The sequence below is a fragment of the Mustela erminea genome, chromosome 21 (genome assembly GCF_009829155.1).
Source record: "Mustela erminea isolate mMusErm1 chromosome 21, mMusErm1.Pri, whole genome shotgun sequence".
NCBI classification, from domain to species: Eukaryota; Metazoa; Chordata; class Mammalia; order Carnivora; family Mustelidae; genus Mustela; species Mustela erminea.
Window position 1 is genome coordinate 5,451,886 of NC_045634.1, and position 21,227 is coordinate 5,473,112.

A 21,227-nucleotide genomic window follows, 5' to 3' on the forward strand; every position below is an offset into this window, starting at 1 on the left:
ACACCAAACTCATACATACAGAGAACAGACAGGTGGTTGCCAGAGGTAGGAGTGGGGTTGGGTGACATTGGGTGAAGGAGGTAACTTCCAGTTACAAAAGAAATAAGTCATGGAAATGTAATGTACAGCATGGTGACTATAGTTAATCATATTGTGTTTATATTTGAAAATTGCTTAGAAAATAGATCTTAAAAGTTTTCATCACAAGGATAGTAAAATTATGTGGGGTAATGGATATTAACTAGACTTTCTATGGTGATCAATTATTTCACAATGTACACAAATACTGAATCATTATGTTGAACACCTGAAACTAATAAATGTATATCAATTATATCTGAATTTTTAAGAAAAGTAGAACAGTGGTTGCTAGGGGTTGGGGAGGGGAAAATGGGAGTCACTGCTTTGGGTATCGAGTTTCTGATAAAAAAGATTTCAGGAATAGATAGTGGTGGTGACTGTACAATATTGTGAATATAATTAATGTCACTGGATTATATTCTCAAAAATGGTTAAAATGCCAAATTTTATGGTATATTTACTTAACCACAATTTAAAAAGGAAAAAAATATAACAAGGATGAAGAACACATGCAATTTCTAACCAGCATATGTGAGCACCCTGTATATGTAGTGCTATGGAAAATTCTCTAACATATATGGTTTGTTTTTTGTTTTTTTTAAATTTATTTATATATTTGTCGGGAGGAGAGGGAGAGAGCACAAGTAGGGAGAGCAGTAGGCAGAGGAAGAGGCAGGTCCCGGGCAGAGCAAGGAGCCCGATGCGGGACTCGACCCCAGGACCCTGGGATCATGACCTGAGCCAAAGGCAGATGCTTAACTGACTGAGCCACCCAGGTGTCCCACTAACATGCATGTTTAAGGGGGAAACTGGCATAACAATTTTTTGTTTCTTTTTTAAAAAGGAAAAGGGAGCGGAATAGGGAGACTGTGTATACACACATACACACACATGCACGCACATACTCATTGTAATAAAACATGAGAAAGGATATTTAATGACTTTAACTCCACATAATTGGAAAGACCTTAAAAGTCTGACAATATCGAGTGTTGACAAGGATGGAGGTCAACAGAAATACACATATACCAGTGATGATACAATCTCTTTGGAAGTCAATTTGGCAATTTCTAGTAAATAGTTACTATCTTTCAGTCCAGCATTTTAATTCCTACAAGCCTCTAGATCAATGCTCTCTAATAAAATTTTCTGCATTGATGGAAATATTCTGTATTTCCATGTATGCTTTTCAATACAGTAGTCAGTGGCCACATGTGATCTACCTAGTATTTAAAATTTGAATGAGGAAAGGCATTCTTAATTTGTAGTCTTCTTATTTGTAGGTACAAAAAACTGGAATCTGCTAATAGGAAAATGGTTTTTTTTTTTTTGTTTTTTTTTTTTAGGAAAATGGTTTTTTAAACATCCAAAGTGAAAATGAATGAGAGCTGCAGGTATTAAGAGGACTAAATCATGGGGCGCCTGGGTGGCTCAGTGGGTTAAGCCTCTGCCTTCGGCCCAGGTCATGATCCCAGGGTCCTGGGATCAAGCCCCGCATGGGGCTCTCTGCTTGGCAGGGAGCCTGCTTCCCCCTCTCTCTCTGCCTGCCTCTCTGCCTACTTGCGAGCTCTATCTGTCAAATAAATAAATAAAATCTTTTAAAAAGGGGGGGGGGGGCCTAAATCACAAAGTAATGTTAAAGGAAAAAGCAGGTTGCAGAGAGATGCATGAAATAGCAAACAAAACATAAAGTTTAAAAACAACTGAAGCAATACTATATATTTCTTAGGGATACATGCATACAAAAAAAAAAAAAAAAAGGCTATTATCTCAGTATTCCCTAATACACTCAAAGGCAGTGATTACTGGTCCCAATGCTGAGACAATTACGCCTATTCCAGCAGCTCAGCCACATGCCCTAGGGAAGCCAGGCATTGAAAATACAGAGACAGCAGACAAGAAAACAACAGTAACAGGAGAGATCCCACACATCATTTCCCAATCTTGATTTCAGGGCAAAGCATTCTCAATGTCTACATATCTTCTCCAGACACCTCTGAGCCAGAGACCCTACTGGTATTATTTTCATTAATCAGAGCCCACACTTAGAAATCACACTTCTTCAGAAATAATCTATGCTTATTTCTATATCCATGTAAAAATTATTTTTTTAAACTTTTAGCAATGTGATATCACAATATAATAAAAAAAATTTGTTTTAAACTTACAACTTCTCTGGGAGGAGTCATTGAAGAAACATGTCGAGGAACACTCACTGGCTGTCTAGATGTTTCCACTTGGTTTTTGCCATCTGATCTGAAAGAGACAATTACTTCTGAGCTACAGTAAGATTAGATCATTTCTACGTGACATGTTACACATACCCTGCATTTTCTCAGATATAGAATAATGATGTTCATAGTGGAAGTAACGATGGTCACAATGACAGCTAAAATCCTTATGACATTTTTAACAGCTTTCACACATTTTTCATCTTTATAGTACTAGAAAGTTTTATTAACCCCACTTTATAATTAAATAACCTGAAATTCTAAGGAACCATAAAATTGGGCCAATTAGGCCAGTGTTTCCAAGCTTTTCTCCTCAGGTCTTCCTAAAATGAAAAAGTAAATACACATTCTAAGGCTGAATACACAAAACATGAAGCTGTCATTCTAAAAACGAGGAAGCCCAAGAGGAACAAAGAAGCTGGTTGCAAAGACAGTAACTAAATTTTAGACGTGCTGAGGTGACAGCAAGGCAGTTCGGTAAAGATATATAGGAAAGAACTATGGGTATGGAACTAAAATTCCAGAGATGCAGATGGGAGAATTATCTATGGATTGGTCAGTTTGGGTATGATAGGAAGCAAGAGAAAGAAAGAATAGGAAGATAAAACTGTTTTAGTATATATTAAAAATTAAAGCTAACATCAGGATACCCTAGCAAAATATTATGTACTAGGTAAGAAATCACTATCATAATAAACTAGCTTTTTATCATAATAAAAATGAGTTTTTAAGTAATTACACTGTGCCACAATGTGCTATGGACTTTATTTGTTAACATTTTCCCATTTAATCCTCACATCAACCCTAAGAGACAGGTAATATTATTCCTATTTCAGAGGAAGTAAACCAAAGCTCAGAGAATTTTATTTATTATTCCAGTTCATAATTATAGCAAATGACAAGCTGAAACTTGAACCTAGGATCTAATTACAAGGTTATGCTAATATATGTTGTATTCTAATGCCAACATGTTGTAAGTGATGGTTGAGATACAGTCGTACAAGCGTCTAACACAGAGACCAGAAATGTCAGGTGTCTGAATTTTGACAGCCCTTCCTTCCACCAAAACTTACTTCTTAAAAACTGGTAATTCACAAAATACGCTTTCAAAATTTGAAACACTCTTCCTCTGTGAGAACTGATACTCCAAACAGACACGGAAGAAAATTTTGTGACATTTACATTTTTTATCTTTAACCCATATTTTAATCCCCAATTAAGAAGCCCAATTAAGAAGCTGTAGCCCAAATTTATATTTACCCCAGTATCAGAAGTCAGTGTCAAACAACATGAACCCTAAGGGCTATTTTCAGTAGCTTATAATCCTTTTCACTCACGATTATTAGAGATGGCTGAGTCACCACTATCTTTAATCCCACCTAACTCTTAGAACCCTATTTTTAAACCAACCCTTATGATATGGCTATCATCATTAATAACTACTTTATTTAATATGAATATAAAAGAAAAAAAATCTAAGTACTCGTATGTTTGTGATCTCTTCTTTCGGAAGTAGCTTTTCCATAGTTGATCTCTCTTGATGAAGACAAAAGCAGCCAATACAATAAGGGGAACAATTGCAAAGAAGAATACCAGAAGTCCATCTCTCAATGCAGTATTCTTTTCTAGAGAAAAAAAAATTTATACTAATGATCATTAAATTAGAAGTTAATGCATATTAACTAAGACATATTAGGTGATTATAAATGTTTTACATTAATTTTCACATTGTTCAAAAGTCAAACTGACAGAAATTGAATACACTGAGAAGTCTTGCTCATACCTCAACAATGCCTACTTCATTTTTGCCTTCCCATTAGATAACCACTTTCATTAGTTTCTTATACAATCTTATACTATTTCTCCATGTAAATAAAAGCAAAAAATAAAGTATGCTTTTATTGCCAACCCTTTCTTATACACAAGTTAGCATATCATAAGCACTATTCAGCACATCATTTTTTTATCACTTATCTATATAGTTTCCCAAACCATACATAGAGGACCACCTCATCTTCTACACAACTATACAAAACTCCATAACAAGGACGTCCTATAGTATATTTAACTAGGACCCTATTGATATTTTTCCAATCTTTTTCTATTCTAAAACAATGCTGTAATAAGTAAACTTTGTACATATAGGATATCACGCTGGTGCAGGTATATGTATAGAATAATTTTGCAGAAGTAGAACTGTTATATTGACAGCAAATGCATTCATCATTTTTGAAAGTAGTGTCAAATTATCCACCACAGTGGTGGCTATAATTCAGCATGCAAGCCAGCAATATACAAGAATTCCTCAAAGCCTCACCCATAGAGTCAAACTCTGCATTCTGACAACCTAATGGGTAAAAAACTGTATCTCATATAATTTTAATTTATATTCTTTTCTATACTATGAGGTGAGCAACTGTTCATGTATAAGGAAATATTGTATTTCTTTTTTCTGCTCAGTCTATTTTCTATTGGACTATTATTTCCTTTCTTCGTAGTTTCTAAAAGCTCTTTATATATTAGGAAATTAGCTTTGTCTGTGATATGAGTTGAAAGTATTTTCCTTATTTTGTCATTTGTCTTACAGTAGTACAATGCTTTTCTTCATGCATAAGTTTATTATTCTTATGTAGTTGAATTTATTAATCTTATTTTTTATGGCTTCTGGGTTTTAAGACTTACAAATTTTAGAAATCTATTAATTCACATTAATTTGATCTTTAGGAAAAGAAAGGATATAGTAAGTATAAACAGCAGTGATAAACTGTAAAGTTGTCCACATAATTTTACGTTTGTAAAAATATAAAAATTTGTTAAAACTTGTATGAAACTACATGCAAGAACATTCAACCCAGTTAAAAATAATAGAACTAAAGTGAGCTTGATCTCTCATTTGATACTTACTAATGAGCAGACATAATTTAAATTAAAGCATCTAAACCTGGCAAGGTTACGTTGAAACTGATACCTTCATACTGCCAATGATATTAACACAAATTCATTTGGAATTTTGGTCAAGGACCATAGAAAGGATTATAACTTCAACCTAATAATCTCATTACCAGCAATCTATCCTTCACCTGGAAAAAGTATGTAAGTATTAAGATGCACACTACAAAGTTACTGATGCATTTCAAAAATTTATGAACAACCTAAATGTCAAATAATTAGAAACCCGCTAAGGTGAGTTATGGCACATCCAATCCACTCAATGAACTGATACATGGCTATTAAAATCTGTAGTTCCAACTTTGACTTCTAGCCAAGATGGAGTAACAGGAACCAGATTTATACTGGGAGCTTTAACAACCAGAAAACCAGGCAAAATATATTAAGCAACAGAGTTTAAGACACTGGGCATCAGATAAAGAAAAGCGGTCCCTGAGAGACAGGCAAGCTTTACACATGTCCCAGTTTGTTGCCTAGGGAAAGTTAACAGATCATAATGGGAGGTGAGGGAACCCAAGCAAAGCTCAGTAGACTCCTTGAATTGAGGAGATGGAGCTGGTTGTCTGAGGAGGCCAAAGCAGCTGGAGTTCACTGAGCAAAGAACTGGAAGGGAGAGCGATGCTGACATAACTTGAAAGATCTGCGGAGGGTTCCTCTCAAATATTCAGCTGGGTACTGAGCAATGTACGCATATAAAGAAATCACCTGAAGCCAGAGAAAGAACCCTCTGAAAGGATTAGTGGGAACAAACCCGACAGATCACACAGGATGAGGAAGAGTGCCTATTCCTACCATTCACAGCAGAAAACTTCATAATCAGTATGACACTGAGTAGAACAAACAGAAGGCTTTTTGCCTGAGTAATGGGGCAAAATCAGCACTAGAATAAACGCTCAGGTCCTCCCTAATAGAGCTTAAAAGCAAGAGCCAAAAGGATCAAACTATGTCCAAGTAACATAAGCACATAAGAACAAGGCTCATCAATAGAAATCCCGAAATATCCAGTATACAACAAGACAAAATTCAGTTTCTGGCATCCAGTGGGGGGGCGGGGGAATCACAGGACATGCAAAGAAGAAACATACAACCCAAAATGAGGAGAAAAATCAATCAGTCAAAACTAAGAAATGCTACAGATGATAGAACTAGTAGACAAAGTCACTAGAAGTTATTCTAATTGTATTCCATGTGCTCAAGAAGCTAGAATAAATATCAAACATGCTACATAGAGACATGAAAGATACATTTAAAAAAAAAAAAACCCAGAACTTACAGAAATAAAACCTATAATGTCTGTGATAAAAAACACACTGGATGGAATTAATGGCAGATCAGACATCAAAGAATAAGAGTGAACTAAAGAATAACAATAGTAACTATTTAAAATTTAAAGCAGAAAATAGAGAATTAAAAAAAAATCAAAGCAAATCAGTGAGATGTGAAAAAACTCCAAGTAGCCAAATATCCATGCAACTGGAATCCTGAAGAAGAAAGCAGAAAAAATATTTGAAGAAATAATGACCATAATCTTCCCAAATGTGAAAGAAACTATAAAAGCACAAATCCAAAAAGGCCAACAAATCTGAAGCACACCAAGGCATATTACAGTCAAATACTAAAAACCAGAAATAAAGAGAAAATCTTACAAGCAAGCAGAGTAAAAAAGACACCTAAAAAATAAAAGACCAAATAAAATCTTTAAAAAAAAAAAAAAAAAAGAATTGCAAATTGGGACGCCTGGGTGGCTCAGTTGGTTAAGCAGCTGCCTTCGGCTCAGGTCATGATCCCAGTGTCCTGGGATGGAGTCCCACATCGGGCTCCTTGCTCAGCAGGGAGCCTGCTTCTCCCTCTGCCTCTGCCTGCCATTCTGTCTGCCTGTGCTTGCTCTCTCCCCCGCCCCTGATAAATAAATAAAATCTTTAAATAAATAAATAAATAAATAAATAAATAAATAATAAAAGACCAAAAGAGAAAAGATGATGGCCCATTTTCTCAGGAAAAGTAATACCAGCCAGAAGACAATGGAGAAACATCTTTGAAAAAGTAAATGTGGGGGCTAGAGTATAGTCTCCAGAGGGTAGACACAGACTGTTACCCTGAAAATTCTTTATCTAGTTATCGTTCAAGAAGGAAGCAAAATAAAAACTTTTTAAGATATACAACAACTAGGGGTGCTGGATAGCTCAGTCAGTTGAGGGTCTGACTCTTGATTTCACCTCAGGTCATGATCTCAGCCCCATGTTGAGCTCTGCACTCAGCACAGAGTCTGCTTGTCCCTTTCCTTCTGGTCCTTCCCCTGATCATTCTCTCTCTCTCTCTCCCAAATAAATAAAATCTTAAAAAAAAAAAAAAAGGATACACAAAAACTGAAAGTATTCGTAACTGACAGACCTACATTATAAGAAACGTGAAAATAAGTCCTTCAAGCAAAAATTCAATGATACCAGATGGAAACAGAATTTTACATACAAATATTAAGAGCATAAGAAATGGTAACTACATGGGTAAATATAAAGAACTTTTCTATCATTTAAATCAATTTAAAAGGGGTGCCAGGGTGGCTCAGTTGGTTAGGCGTCTGCCTTAAGTTTGGTCATGATCCTAGGGTCCTGGGATTGAGCCCTGCACAAGCTTCCTGTACAGCAGAGAATCTACTTCTCCCTGTCCCTCTCCCTGCAGCATCCCCTGCATGTTCTCTCTCTCTCTGTCAAATAAATAAAATCTTAAAAAATAAATAAATAAATTTAAAAGATAACCAACTCTTGGATGTAAGAGTTATGGAAGTCAAGTCCAAAGATATAAATTCATAAATTATTACTATTTAGCTGGGTATGATAAGCATTACAAATGTTCACCATTTGTTATTTCCAGTTATAATGGATATAACATATCCATTATTTCCAGTTTTCCTCCTCTCCCAAAATATAAAGGCTAAAAATACCCCTGCTGACTTCAGGTTAGGTATGTCCATATAACTTCTATTAGCCAAAAAAAGGTGACCAGAAAAAGTGTATTGTCACCTTTAGTTAGAAACATACAAGGGTCAGGAAATGATTCTTTTAAGTTATCTTCTCATGTTCAAGCATACCTTAGAACTTCACTCTAAGATCTTAACTCCTCATCATGGTGAATCCAGACCAGTCTAAGTCTCTGAGTTTAACTACCGTAAGCAAAGTCAATCTATCAACCTACATTGCACATGCTGATGAGAAAGGCAAATAAATGTTTGTTGTATCAGGTCTTTTTTATCAGGGCTAATACACCTGATTACCTAATATAGATGGCATTTAAGGACATTTAAATTTTATGGGATTTAAATTTAATTTAAATTTAATTTAAATTTTATTTAAATTTTTAAAATTTAAATTTAAATTTAATGGGATCACCTAGGGAAGAAGTAAAGATAAAAAGAGAAGAGTTACAAGTACTGAATTCTGAGATCTCCCAACTTTAGGAAGATAAAAAGATAAAAATAAATCGAGTTGGAACAACCTAGCAACCAGTTGGGCAAATGTACCTACCAAATCAGTATGTAACAATATGTTGTAGCTCTTTGGGGCTATAGGATTTTCCTTTGGATACCGTGGTTTTATAAAATCTGGTGATTCTTTATAAAATCTTAGTAATTGTTAAAAAAAAAAAAAACCAACTGTTTACAGCAAAAATAATAACAATATATGGTAGGGTTTATAACACATGTAGAAGTATGATGACAACAGCACAAAAGCCAGGAGGAGGGAAATGGAAGAAGCCGAGTGAAGTGGTAAAATATCACATAAAGAGAGACTGTGATAGAAAAATATCAATATGACTGATTTTAACCCAAACATTACTAATTAAATGTAAGTGGTCAAAACAAGTCAATTAAAATGCAAAGACTCACAGACTGACTAAAAGAACAAATCCAAGAGGTACCTGTCTGGCTCAGTCTGTAGTGTGTGTAACATTTGATCTCAGGGTTGTGAGTTCAAGCCCCATACTGGGAGTGGGCCTACTTAAAACAAAGCAAAACAAAACAAGCAAGACCAAACTACCAGAAATCCACTTTAGATATAAAGACTCACAACCCTCAGCACTGAGCATAAAGCTACTCAGGATTCTCTCTCTCCCTCTTTCTCCCTCTGCCCCTCACTCCTTGCCCCCACTCCCAGACACAGTCTTGCTCTCTCTCATTCTAAAAAAAATAAAATAAAATATATAAATAAATATCAAGGCAGAAATAGATTAAAAGAGGAAGAATGAGAAAGGATTTCCCATGCTAACTAACCAAAAGAAATCTGGAATAGCTATATTAATTCCTAACTGCACAGCTCAGAATATTACCAGCTATAAACAGGTCATAATGATAAAGGGGTCAATTTATCAAGAGAACACAGCTTCACAGTACATAGAACAAAAACTGACAGAATGGCAAGGACAAACAGGCAAATCAACAGTGAGAATAACACCAGAGACTTCAGTATTCCTCTCTCATAACTAACAGAACAAGTATATAGAAATCAGTAAGGAAATCTAAAACTTAGATTTCATGTCAATTAATATGAACTAATTATTTATAAAACTCTAACCAATTATAGCAGAATACGCATTCTTTTCAAGTGTACATAGAACCTTTTCATGAGATAAACCATAATCTGGGCCAAAATACAAGTTTCAAAAAATATAGAAGTATTCAAGTCATATAAATTATGCCCCCTGACTGCAGTATAAGAAATGGGAAATAATAACACTAAGATATCTGAAAAAATCCCTCAGATACTTCAAAATGAAGTAGAGCATTTTTAAATAACTCAAGTCAAAAAAAAATATTTTTATTAGAAGTTGGGCTGCCTGGATGGCTCAGTGGGTTAAAGCCTCTGCTTTCAGCTCAGGTCATGATTCCAGGGTTCTGGGATAGAGCCCCACATTGGGTTCTCTGCTCAGCAGGGAGCCTGCTCCCCTGTCTCTCTGCCTGCCTCCTCTGCCTACTTGTGATCTCTGTCTGTCAAATAAATAAATAAAATCTTTTTTAAAATTAGAAGTTATTAATATTAATAACTAATAAATTAATATTAAAGATATTAGAAGTTATTTTGAGCTGAATTAAAGGCACAACATATCAAAATTGGTATAATGTTTAAAAAAAAAAAGCAGTTTTAGAGGAAAACTGATAGCACTACAACACCTATATTAGAAAAGTACAATCACCTCATCTTCTACCTTCAGAAATTAGAAAAAGAACAACAAATGGAACTCAAAGTAAGCAGACTGGGAGAAAATATTTACAAAGCACATATGTCATAAAGGGCTTGTATCCAGAATAAAGAACTCAAGAAGACAACCTAAGAACTGGACAAAATGATTTGAAGACACATCACTTAAGATATGTGGATGGCAAAGAAGCACGCAAAAAATGCTTAACATCATTAGAAATTAAAGAAATACCATTCATCTGCTAGAATGGCTAAAATTAAAAAGACTGACCATATCAAGTGTTGGCAGGATATGGAAAAATTAGAGCCCTTATGTACAGCTGGAGAGAATATAAAATGGTATAACCACTTTGGAAAACAGTTTGGCAGTTTCTTAAAATGTGAAACATAAACATACTCTATGAGCCAACCAGTCTTCTTAGTATTCACCCAAAAGAAAGCAAGCATATATTCTTACTAGAAAGATACTGGTAAACAAGGAGCTCACTCATAGTCTATTAGGGAAAAAAGTAAATAAGTAGTTTCATAGTACATGATAGTGCTTACAGTAAAAGAACAAATAGAAGAGGCATACTAGTGGCGCCTGGGTGACTCAGTGGGTTAAAGCCTCTGCCTTCAGCTCAGGTCATGATCCCAGGCTCCTGGAATTGAGCCCTGCATCGGGCTCTCTGCTCAGCGGGGAGCCTGCTTCCCCCTCTCTCTCTGCCTGCCTCTCTACCTACCTGTGATCTTGCTCTCTGTCAAATAAATAAAATCTTTTAAAAAATAATAAATAAATAAAAGAATAGGTATACTAATTCAGATTTAGGTAGTCAGGGAAAACTTTCAAGAAAATAAGTTATAAACTGCGTCTGAGTAGCCATTAGCCAAATCTCCACAATGTGAATATAATACTGTATGAAGACCAGAGTTAAAACAGTAGTAGCCTATTAGAGGAAATAAAAGAAGTTACAATGCCTTTTAAAAAAAGATTTATTTATTTAACTGAGAGCAAATGAGCACATGCCCATGCACACACATCGGAGAAAGGGCAGAGGGAGAGGGAAGAGAGAGAATCTCAAACAGACTCCCTGCTGAGCTCAGAACTGGGTATGGGGCTTAATCCCACAATCCTGAGATGTGAGCCAAAATCAAGCACCAGACCCCCAACGAACTGAGCCACACAGACGCCCCAAAAAGTTACAACATCTTAAGCATAATGAAAAGAAGCTGGAAAGTTAAGCTAGGGGCAAATCATACAGGGTATTTAAGCTGTGTTAAGGATTTCTGGATCTCATCCTAATAGCAATGTAGAAGCACTGAACTCAAAGCAGGACGATGGCATAATGAAAACAATTCCTGAAGAGAAACACTAAAATTCTATATCGTAGTTATGGAACATGGATTATAGGAAGCAAGAGGGAGCGTAGTTAAGAGTAGTATGTAATTCTGGGAGTAGTTATCTAATTCTGGGCAACAGGGATTAAAAAAATAGATACATTCACAAGAAATTCAGGAGGCAGAATCAACATATTTAGTGTATAACCAACGTGGGAAGTGAGGGAGAAGTACAAGGATGCCCAATTTCTGACAAGAGCCACTGTATGACTGTATTACTTGCCATTGTATGTAGGTCCACTGTCCACACTTCCTCCATATCCTTTAGTCTCACAATTTGGGGGAGCCCAGCCATTGTCACAGTGACAATTCTTATTGCTATTACATACCTTCAAAATTTAAAAAAAAAAAAACCAAAAAAACACTTTGGTTAATTGTGAATATTGCTCTGCATCATAAACTCAAGAAAAGAAGCCAAGAAAAAGCATTCAATTCATGCAAATCCACAGGCACTCTTTTTAAGAATGAAACATTTATCAAATATCTAAATTCCCCCATTATCTAAAAATCTTGGAAAGAATCACCTAAGCCTCATTCCCTCATTGGGAATTCTCATGATTCAGTGCTACTTCATGAACAAACCAAAAGAGAATATTACCTACCCCATGTCCGTGACACTTTTTCTGAATATCACAGTCATAATTCAGAACAGAAGCATTTACGCATTGAAAGTTTCTACAAATCTGAAAAAAAAAAAGTGAACTAATGAATAAGGAAAAATTGATCACATTAATCAAGTGCCCAGAAGAGCTATGCACAGATTATTTCATGCTGAATTCTTCTAAACTTGGAAGGAATTGTTAACATTTTTTAATGAAAATGTAGAAAAATAAGTGAAATTAACATATCAAAAAAGACAAGGATGACACAAAGGCCAAAAACAATGATAAAACTATAATCTATTATCCCATACAAATACAGATATGAAAACCCTAAGTAAAATATTCACAAATGGACTTTTTCAAATCAAAAGTAACCAGATAGAGTTGATATCACTATTATAGAAAGTTAAAGAAAGTCTCAATAATAAGAAATCTATTCCCATAATACCTCATATAAATTGCCATTATTACAAGATACCAAAACAGTATTCTATAAAATTTAAAACTCAATTTAACTTTTAAAATTCTTCCAAAATAAAAGTTTACCTTATTGATAAGATAAAACCTATCTTCCAGTATCATGATTAATGATGAATTAATAGAAACATTTCTACTAAAAGCACTATTGAAAGTAAGCCATTATTATCTTATATAGTTCTAGAAATTCTGAGATATGAAATACAAATGAGTCCTAAATATTCAAAGAGATATAAAAAGTATCATTACATGAGAAAAATATTACAGACCTAAAGGAAATCAGCTAAAAACTTACTAGAAATTAAAACTTATGAAAAACTATTTTTTTTTAAGATTTTATTTATTTATTTGACAGGCAGAGATCACAAGTAGGCAGAGAGGCAGGAAGGCAGAGAGAGAGGTGGAAGCAGCTCCCTGCTGAGCAGAGAGCCCGATGCGGGGCTTGATCCCAGGACCCTGGGATCCTGACCTGATCTGAAAGCAGAGGCTTTAACCCACTGAGCCACCCAGGTGCCCCTGAAAAACTATTCTCCAGAGATAAGTTAGAAAAAGAGACTAACTTTTCTTAAAGGTCATGGAGTACTATCTTAAAATTTTATTAAGCAACCAATTACACAAAATCAGAATGTTTATTAAAGATTTTATTTATTTATTTGACAGTAGATGGAGAGGCAGGCAGAGAGAGGGAAGCAGGCTCCTTGCTGAGCAGAGAGCCCGATGCGGGACTCGATCCCAGGACCCTGAGATCATGACCTGAGCCAAAGGCAGCGGCTTAAACCACTGAGCCACCCAGGCGCCCCAAAATCAGAATGTTTAAATGCTCTAATGAAATAAAGAATAATTAGAGAATAATGCAATATCAATAGATACCTTTATTATTCTGAAAATACATAGGTTTCAACATTATTACAGAGTCAGAGGATTGTCCAAATTCTTTACTAACTTTCAGTTAATATTTTTTATTTTTTATTTTCAGCATAAACAGTATTCATTATTTTTGCACCACACCCAGCGCTCCACGCAATCCGTGCCCTCTATAATACCCACCACCTGGTACCCCGACCTCCCACCCCCCACCCCTTCAAAACCCTCAGATTGTTTTTCAGAGTCAGTTAATTTCTAAGTAAGAAATATATTCATATGATTAGAAATTTTAAAGTACAGAAGATTCTACAGTAATAAGTCACTCCTCCCCTGTCCTCCACCCAGCCATTTCTCTGAATAAAGATTTCAAAATACTTTTTTCATATGTATGAGCTTTAGAGGAGATATTTACCAATAGCTTCTCTATTCAGCTAGGAGGAGACTTTTCTTTCAATAACTGACTTAGAATAGATGACTGAGGCATTAAATAAGGTCACAGAAATAAGATGAAATGTGTTAAGATCTCACAGACTCACTTTAGGGAACACAACTTCCTAGTTCTTAGTAGAAAACAGTGTTCTGACTGGCATTGTTTACTCTGTTGAATGGTTAGGACCAAATTGGAAGGAATACCCTGATAAATTGCTTGAAGGGGTAAAGTAAGACCATCCTCTCCAATACTACCCAGCCTCCACCACCACCACCAACCACAAGTAAAGGAGAGCAGATGAACTCAACTTTAGGACTTCCTGCTTATTAATTTCAGGGTGTGACTTTGGAGCCAAAGCAGAACTACCTAGGATAATTTAAAAAGGAGCTACTAAAGAGTTCTCTTTTTCCATTTCTTTTCCCCCTTAATGTTTAGCTCCTCCCCTAAATAAATGTTGAATATATAAAGCTTGAAACTAGTATTATACTATATGTTAACTAAATTGACTTTAAATAAAAAATTTAATATGTACACATATGTACTGTCAGCCTGCTCAAAGTCCCCAGAGTCCAGCCTTTGGTAGATACCAGAAAGAACAGGATCCAACTTATCCTGTTTACCGCTACAGAAAATTCTAGTAATGGGGCACCTGGGTGATTTATTCAGTTAAGCGCCTGCCTTCAGCTCAGGTCATGATCCCAGGGTCCTGGGATTGAGCCCAATGTCGGGCTCCCTGCTCAGTAAGAACCCACTTCTCCCTCTGTCTCCCATTCTCCCTGCTTGTGTGCTTGCTCACTCACTCTCTGTGTCAAGTAAATAAATAAAATCTTTTAAAAAAAGAAAAAGAAAATGTTTGGTGTTTTGTTCCATCAGTAAATAAGTATAGGTACATATACCAGGCATTTGCTACCCTTGTACATGAATGTTGTTGACATAGTAACACAACACAAAAAGACAAAAATTTTAAATAAAACACAAAAAGATAAAAGCCCTTAAAATATACCTATATATGTTAGTAATCACCCAGAACTTAAAGCCAGTATTTTTTCAACAAAAAAAGAGTTTGTGGGGGTTTGGAAGTAATAGTGGTACATCTTACATGGAAGAAATCAGCAGATACTATTTTTCTTCCTGACATCACTGGGAGAAAATAAATTAATGTGTCATTTAAAGAAGCAGTATAACAGAAAGAAAAATATATATAACCTCCATACTGAACTCATAAACACACACACTCAAACACAATTTGTGCAATATAATAAGAGAGGAAGATACAGCACAAGATATTAAGAAAACCTTTTAAAACATCATTAAGTAAGATCATAGAAATAGAATGAAATGTTAATGTATTAAACTGTACTTATTAAAGTCAAAGCCCAACAAAACTATAAATATACAAAAAAAATAGGAGAATTTTTATATTTTACTGGAATACAAAAAGCTTTTCTAAGCATGACATGAAACTCGGGCAAAACAAAGTGAAATAACCTTGTGATATTTTAAAATTTCTTTGTAGCAAAGACAAATGTTAAATTACCAAAAGTAGATATAACTGTTTATTAATATTCTCTACATATGAGGAGCCCTTAAAAATGATAATAAAATAAGCCAGCAGAAAAACAGAAACTATAATATAAATACTGACTTAACAGAAAAGATACACAGAGCTAATAAAGATATGAGAAGATGCTCAAGAACAGAAATGCACACTAAAATAATAATGTAGCTTTTTGTCAATCAGGATGTCCAAAATTTAAAAGACTGATAATATAAAACATTATCAAAAATAAGACACCCTCATATCCAATTAGCGGAATATAAATTACCGCCATCTTGTTGAAAAGTAAATTGACAGTTTCTATCAAAGTTTAAACATATATGTACCTTAATTTAAAAATCTATTCCAGAAAATCTATCCTACAAAAGTACTTATAAAATCAGATGAGATTAGGGGCGCCTGGGTAGCTCAGTTGGTTAAGCATCTACCTTCAGCTCAGGTCATGATCCCAAGGTCCTGGGATCGAGCCCCACGTCAGGCTCCTTGCTTAGTAGGGAGTGTGCTTCTCCTTCTGCCCCAAACCTCTACTTATGTGCACTCTCTCTTTCTCTCTCTCTCAAATAAATAACTAATTTTTTTAAAGTAGATGAGATTAAATGTAGAAGAGTGTTCAATGCTGGTAAAGTCAACTAACAAATCAACTACATACGCTATAAACTTCTGCAATGTGGTTAAGTCAAGACTGCATCTATAATGGAATAAAGTAGATTTCCATATAATGACATGAAGGATCTCTGCACTGTGCTATCGAGTAAAAACATTTCAGAACATTATCTAAAGTCTTATCCCAAAGTCTAATGGGGGAGTGGGGAGTATATACACTTGTAAATGCCCAGAAAGAGAACTGGACAGATTAAAAAAAATAATGTTAACAGTAATTACCCCTAGGAAATGAGTTTCAAAAGAGGGGAAATTAGTAGGGTATCAGCAAGGGACCTTTATTTTTTGTTCTCCACAATATTTTTAAATTTTTTAACGATGAAATTGTTAAATAATAATCTATTTTCTAAAGACTTTATTCATTTGAGAGACAGAGACAGCAGAAGCAGAGAGAGAGGGACAAGCAGATCCTCTGCTGAACTGGGAGCTTGACAGGACACCAGGCTCAATCCCAGGACCTGGAGATTATGCCCTGAGTGGAAGGCAGATGCTTAACCGCTTAACCATCTGAGCCACCGAGGCTCCCCTTCCCATAATCTTTTTAATATTTTTTTCCAAAAGAAGAAAAAACTTAGATTGGGTCATGAAATAATAAATAATTATATGGTATTCATAAAGCTCAGGCTTAAAACTCTGAAAAGAGTTGGACAAAACTTCTATTAGGCAAACTCAAATATAAAGAAAGTATGAGAACAATATCAATCAAGGTAAAATTTAAGATAAAACCATGAAGATTTACCAAAGGGACATTTTGAACCAATAAAAAATGTAATCATGAGAGGCTGTGGATGCTGAGAAACAAACTGAGGGTTTTGGAAGGAAGAAGGTGGGGGGTGGGTAAGCCTGGTGGTGGGTATTATGGAGGGCACGTATTGCATGGAGCGCTGGGTGTGGTGCATAAACAATGAATTTTGGAACACTGGAGAAAAAATGAAATAAATAAATATCAAGTTTTAAATAAAAAAATGTAACACATCTAAAATGTAATAGTCGACAAACTCTGCCACAAACATAGATTCAGCATCCTTAGTGCAAAAAATGTTATACATCGGGAAATGAAAACAGAAAGCTACTAGGAGACTTTTACATTCCTTTCTCTAAATCTTGAACACACCGAGAACAAATAAGAATGTGAAAGATCTGGAAATACAATTATCAAACACTATACGTTATAAGTGAGAATACACTCTTCGAATGCAGTTGGAATATTTATGCAAGATTGAAGAGAGAGTCAACTTATTAAACATGGAGGTTTCATTCTTAGAAATGACCAAAGATATTAAACCAAGCACCAAATCTGACGTGAACACCTGACAGCTTTTACAGCCGTCAAAGTGTGCCCAATTTCCAAAGCAGAGTCATTTTCATAGTCAGGAAATCTTTTTGCCATCTCTTTCTTACATTTTGGGAAAGGGGAAAAGCCATATTTTGTTGGTTATGATTTTTAAACCAGGCAATCATGCACTTTCTGATATAGTCATTGGTTCAGAGAAAAATCTCATAACTTTGGTAACCCGTACATTTTTAAGTAATCAAGCATTCCAATAAACTGAGTCACCACTGTCAGAATTTTTTCCCACCAGAAACACTCAGCCTATGAATGACAGCAAAAGCCTCTAAATGTTGATGCTGTGCTATTCTCAATCAAGCTGACAGAACACTTCTAAACTGACTTCTGAAGAACAGGGTACCAGTTTATCTTTGGTTTTTTCACTTAATTTTTTTAAACAAAATATATTGAACATGGCTAAAAATCAAATACTGTTAACAGTGTTTAGGATGAAACAACTCCATGACCCATTTCTATCTACACTACCAGTCCAGCAGTCTGGAAGCAATATAAATGATAAATCCCACCCTATTTTAAATTAGTATACTATTTCTTTTTCTTTCTTTCTTTCTTTGGGTGGGGGAGCATGGGGACAGGTAGTTTCCAGTCTTTTTTTTTTTAATTGAAGTATACATATTCATAAGATATTAGTTACAGGTATATACCATAATGATCCAACAATTACATATATTACAAATCACCCAGATAAGTGTAGCTACCATCTGTCATCATACAAAGTTATAATATTACTGATCATATTCCCTACACTGTAGTTTTCATCTCCATGACTTGCTTTATGCTATTTCTTGATTTATCTGTTCTAGGCATCATCAACTCATGCCTTTTATGATAGGTAAGAATTCAGCTTTTTTTTTTTTAATTTTATTTATTTATTTATTTGACAGAGAGAGACACAGTGAGAGAGGGAACACAAGCAGTGGGAGCGGGAGAGGGAGAAGCAGGCTTCCTGCTGAGCAGGTAGTCCAATGTGGGCCTTGATCCCAGGACCCTGGGATCATGAACTGAGCCGAAGTCAGCCACCTAAAGACTGAGTCACCTAGGCGCCCAGAATTCAGCTCTCTAACACGAACCCAAATACCTCTCCTTCGTCTTCTCAAATATTGCTTCATATTTACACAACTAATACTGGGATACTGTCCCATCAGTACATTACACATCATTATTCCTTGAGCAAGTACGGAACTAGGTGGAAAGAAAAAACAAAAACGGGATGCTGACAAGTGGAAATTAAAGTATCAACTTTATTTTTAATAAGGCATTTAACATGACTAAAGCAGACAGCAAAATGGGCTTCCTAATACTGCACCCCCAAAATCAAACTTACCTGCCTAATCACAGGTTGCTCTGGACAACCACAGGCCTCCCCCCACAGAAGCAGAGCCTGCCCTGCTAATTCTACTGCATGGCTCAGAGAGCAGACCAGAATGTGCCCTCTCTGCAGGCAGGTAGATCTGAAAAGAGAAGACAGAAGGGGCTGAGGCACCCATGCCCAGTGTCTTCTCCCAAACTCATTAATTACACCAATGAGTGAAAGAGGGTGTGAAAAAGGAACATACTGAGGCTGAGAGCATTATTTGTTTTCTTCCAACTCTACTGAGATATAATTGATGTATAATATTGTGTGACTTTAAGTTATATAACACAGCGATTTTTAAAAACTTGTATTCTGAGAAATGAGTGCCACAGTACGACTGGTTAATAACCTGCATCCCTCCATATAATTACCATTTCTTTTTAGTAGTGAGAACATTTAAGACATATTAGTACTTTCAAGCACATAGTACAATATTATTAACTATGATCAAAATACTGAATATTAGATTCCAAGAATTTATTCATCTTTAAACTGAGAATTTATATCCTTTGACTAACATCTTCCCATTTCCACCACCTCCCTACCTTGAATCCCTGGAAATCACCATTCTACTTTCAGTTTCTATTAGTTCAGCTTTTTAGATTCCACACATAAGTTCAGACAGTATTTGTCTTTCTCCATCTGACTTTTTTCACTTAGCCTAACACCCTCAAGATACACCTATGTTATCACAAGTGGCAGAATTTCCTTTTCTCATGACTGAACAATATTCCAATCTGTGTGTGTTTATGTATGTATATATGTGTATATACACGTGTGTGTGTGTGTGTGTGTCTATACCACATCTTCTTTACCCATTCATCAGCTGATGGCCACTTAGGTTATCCTGGCTATTGTAAATAATGCTACAATTATTATAGGAGTTTGCTTATTTGCTTATTATAAAGGACAGATATCTCTTCAAGATCCTGTTTTCATTTCCCCTGGATATTCACCCAGAAGTGGGATTGCTGGATCATATGGTAGATCTATTTTCCATTCTTTGAGGAAATTCCATACTATTTTCTACAGCGGCTGTACCAGTTTCTATTCCCACCAATGATGCACAAGAGTTCCATTTTCCCCATGTCCTCATGAACAGCTCTCTCTTGACATTTGATGAGAGCTATATAACAAAGATGAGGTGATACCTCATTGTGATTTTGACATGCATTTCCCTAATGATTAGTGATGCTAAACATTTCTTCATGTACCTGTTGGCCATTTGTTGTCTTTATAAGAATGTCTGTTCAGGTCCTTTGCACATTTTTTAAAAATTGGATTGCTTTTTTGCTATTGAGTTATATGAATTCCTTATGTATTTTGGATATTAACTTCTTATCAGATAAATGATTTGCAAATATTTTCTCCCATCCCAAAGGTTGCCTTTTCACTTTTTTGACTATTTCTATTACTATACAGAGGCTTTTTAAATTTTATATAGTCCCGTTTAATTATCTTTGCTTTTTTTGCTTATGCTTTTGATGTCATACAAAAAAAAATCACTTCTAAGACCAACGTCAAGGAGCTTTCTTTTGCATGTTCTTCTAGGAGCTCTACAGTTTCCGGTCTATACTTCATCTTGAGTTATTTCTGTGAGTGGTATAAGATAGAGGTCTAATATTACTGAATATTCAATAGCATATGAATATCCAGTTTTCCCAGTACCACTTACTGAAAAGATTATCCTTTCCTCATTGAGTAGTCTTGTTGAATAGCCTTGTCAAATACTAGCTTATCATATATGCAGGGTTCTTTCTTGGCTCTTGATTCAATTCCATTGATCTGTGTGTCTCTTTTTATGCCAGCACTATACTGCTTTGATTACTATAGCTTTGTAACATAGTTTAAAATCAGGAATTGCATGCTTCAAGCTTTGGTCTTCTTTCTCAGGACTGCTTTGGCTATTTGGGGTCCTTATGGGTCCATTCAACTTTTAAGATTGTTCTATTTTTATGAAATATACCATTGGATTGCATTGAATAGATGGCTTTGGATAATATGGACATTTTAACAATACTAATTCTTTCCATCCATGAACATAGGATATCTTGCCATTTATTTGTTTGTCTTTTTCAATTTTTTTCATCACAGTCTTATG

General features: G+C 35.3%; 1 protein-coding gene across 1 annotated transcript in view; it reads right to left on the reverse strand.

The window, feature by feature from the left end:
* Positions 1–21,227, reverse strand: part of ADAM9 (ADAM metallopeptidase domain 9) — a 147,957-nt gene that overhangs the window by 9,195 nt on the left and 117,535 nt on the right. The window contains exons 17-20 of the mRNA XM_032329020.1: positions 12,433–12,513; positions 12,054–12,159; positions 3,796–3,937; positions 2,250–2,337 (exon numbers count right to left, since the gene is read on the reverse strand). Of these exons, the coding sequence (XP_032184911.1) occupies positions 2,250–2,337; positions 3,796–3,937; positions 12,054–12,159; positions 12,433–12,513 (417 nt within the window). The remainder of the gene's footprint in view (positions 1–2,249; positions 2,338–3,795; positions 3,938–12,053; positions 12,160–12,432; positions 12,514–21,227) is intronic.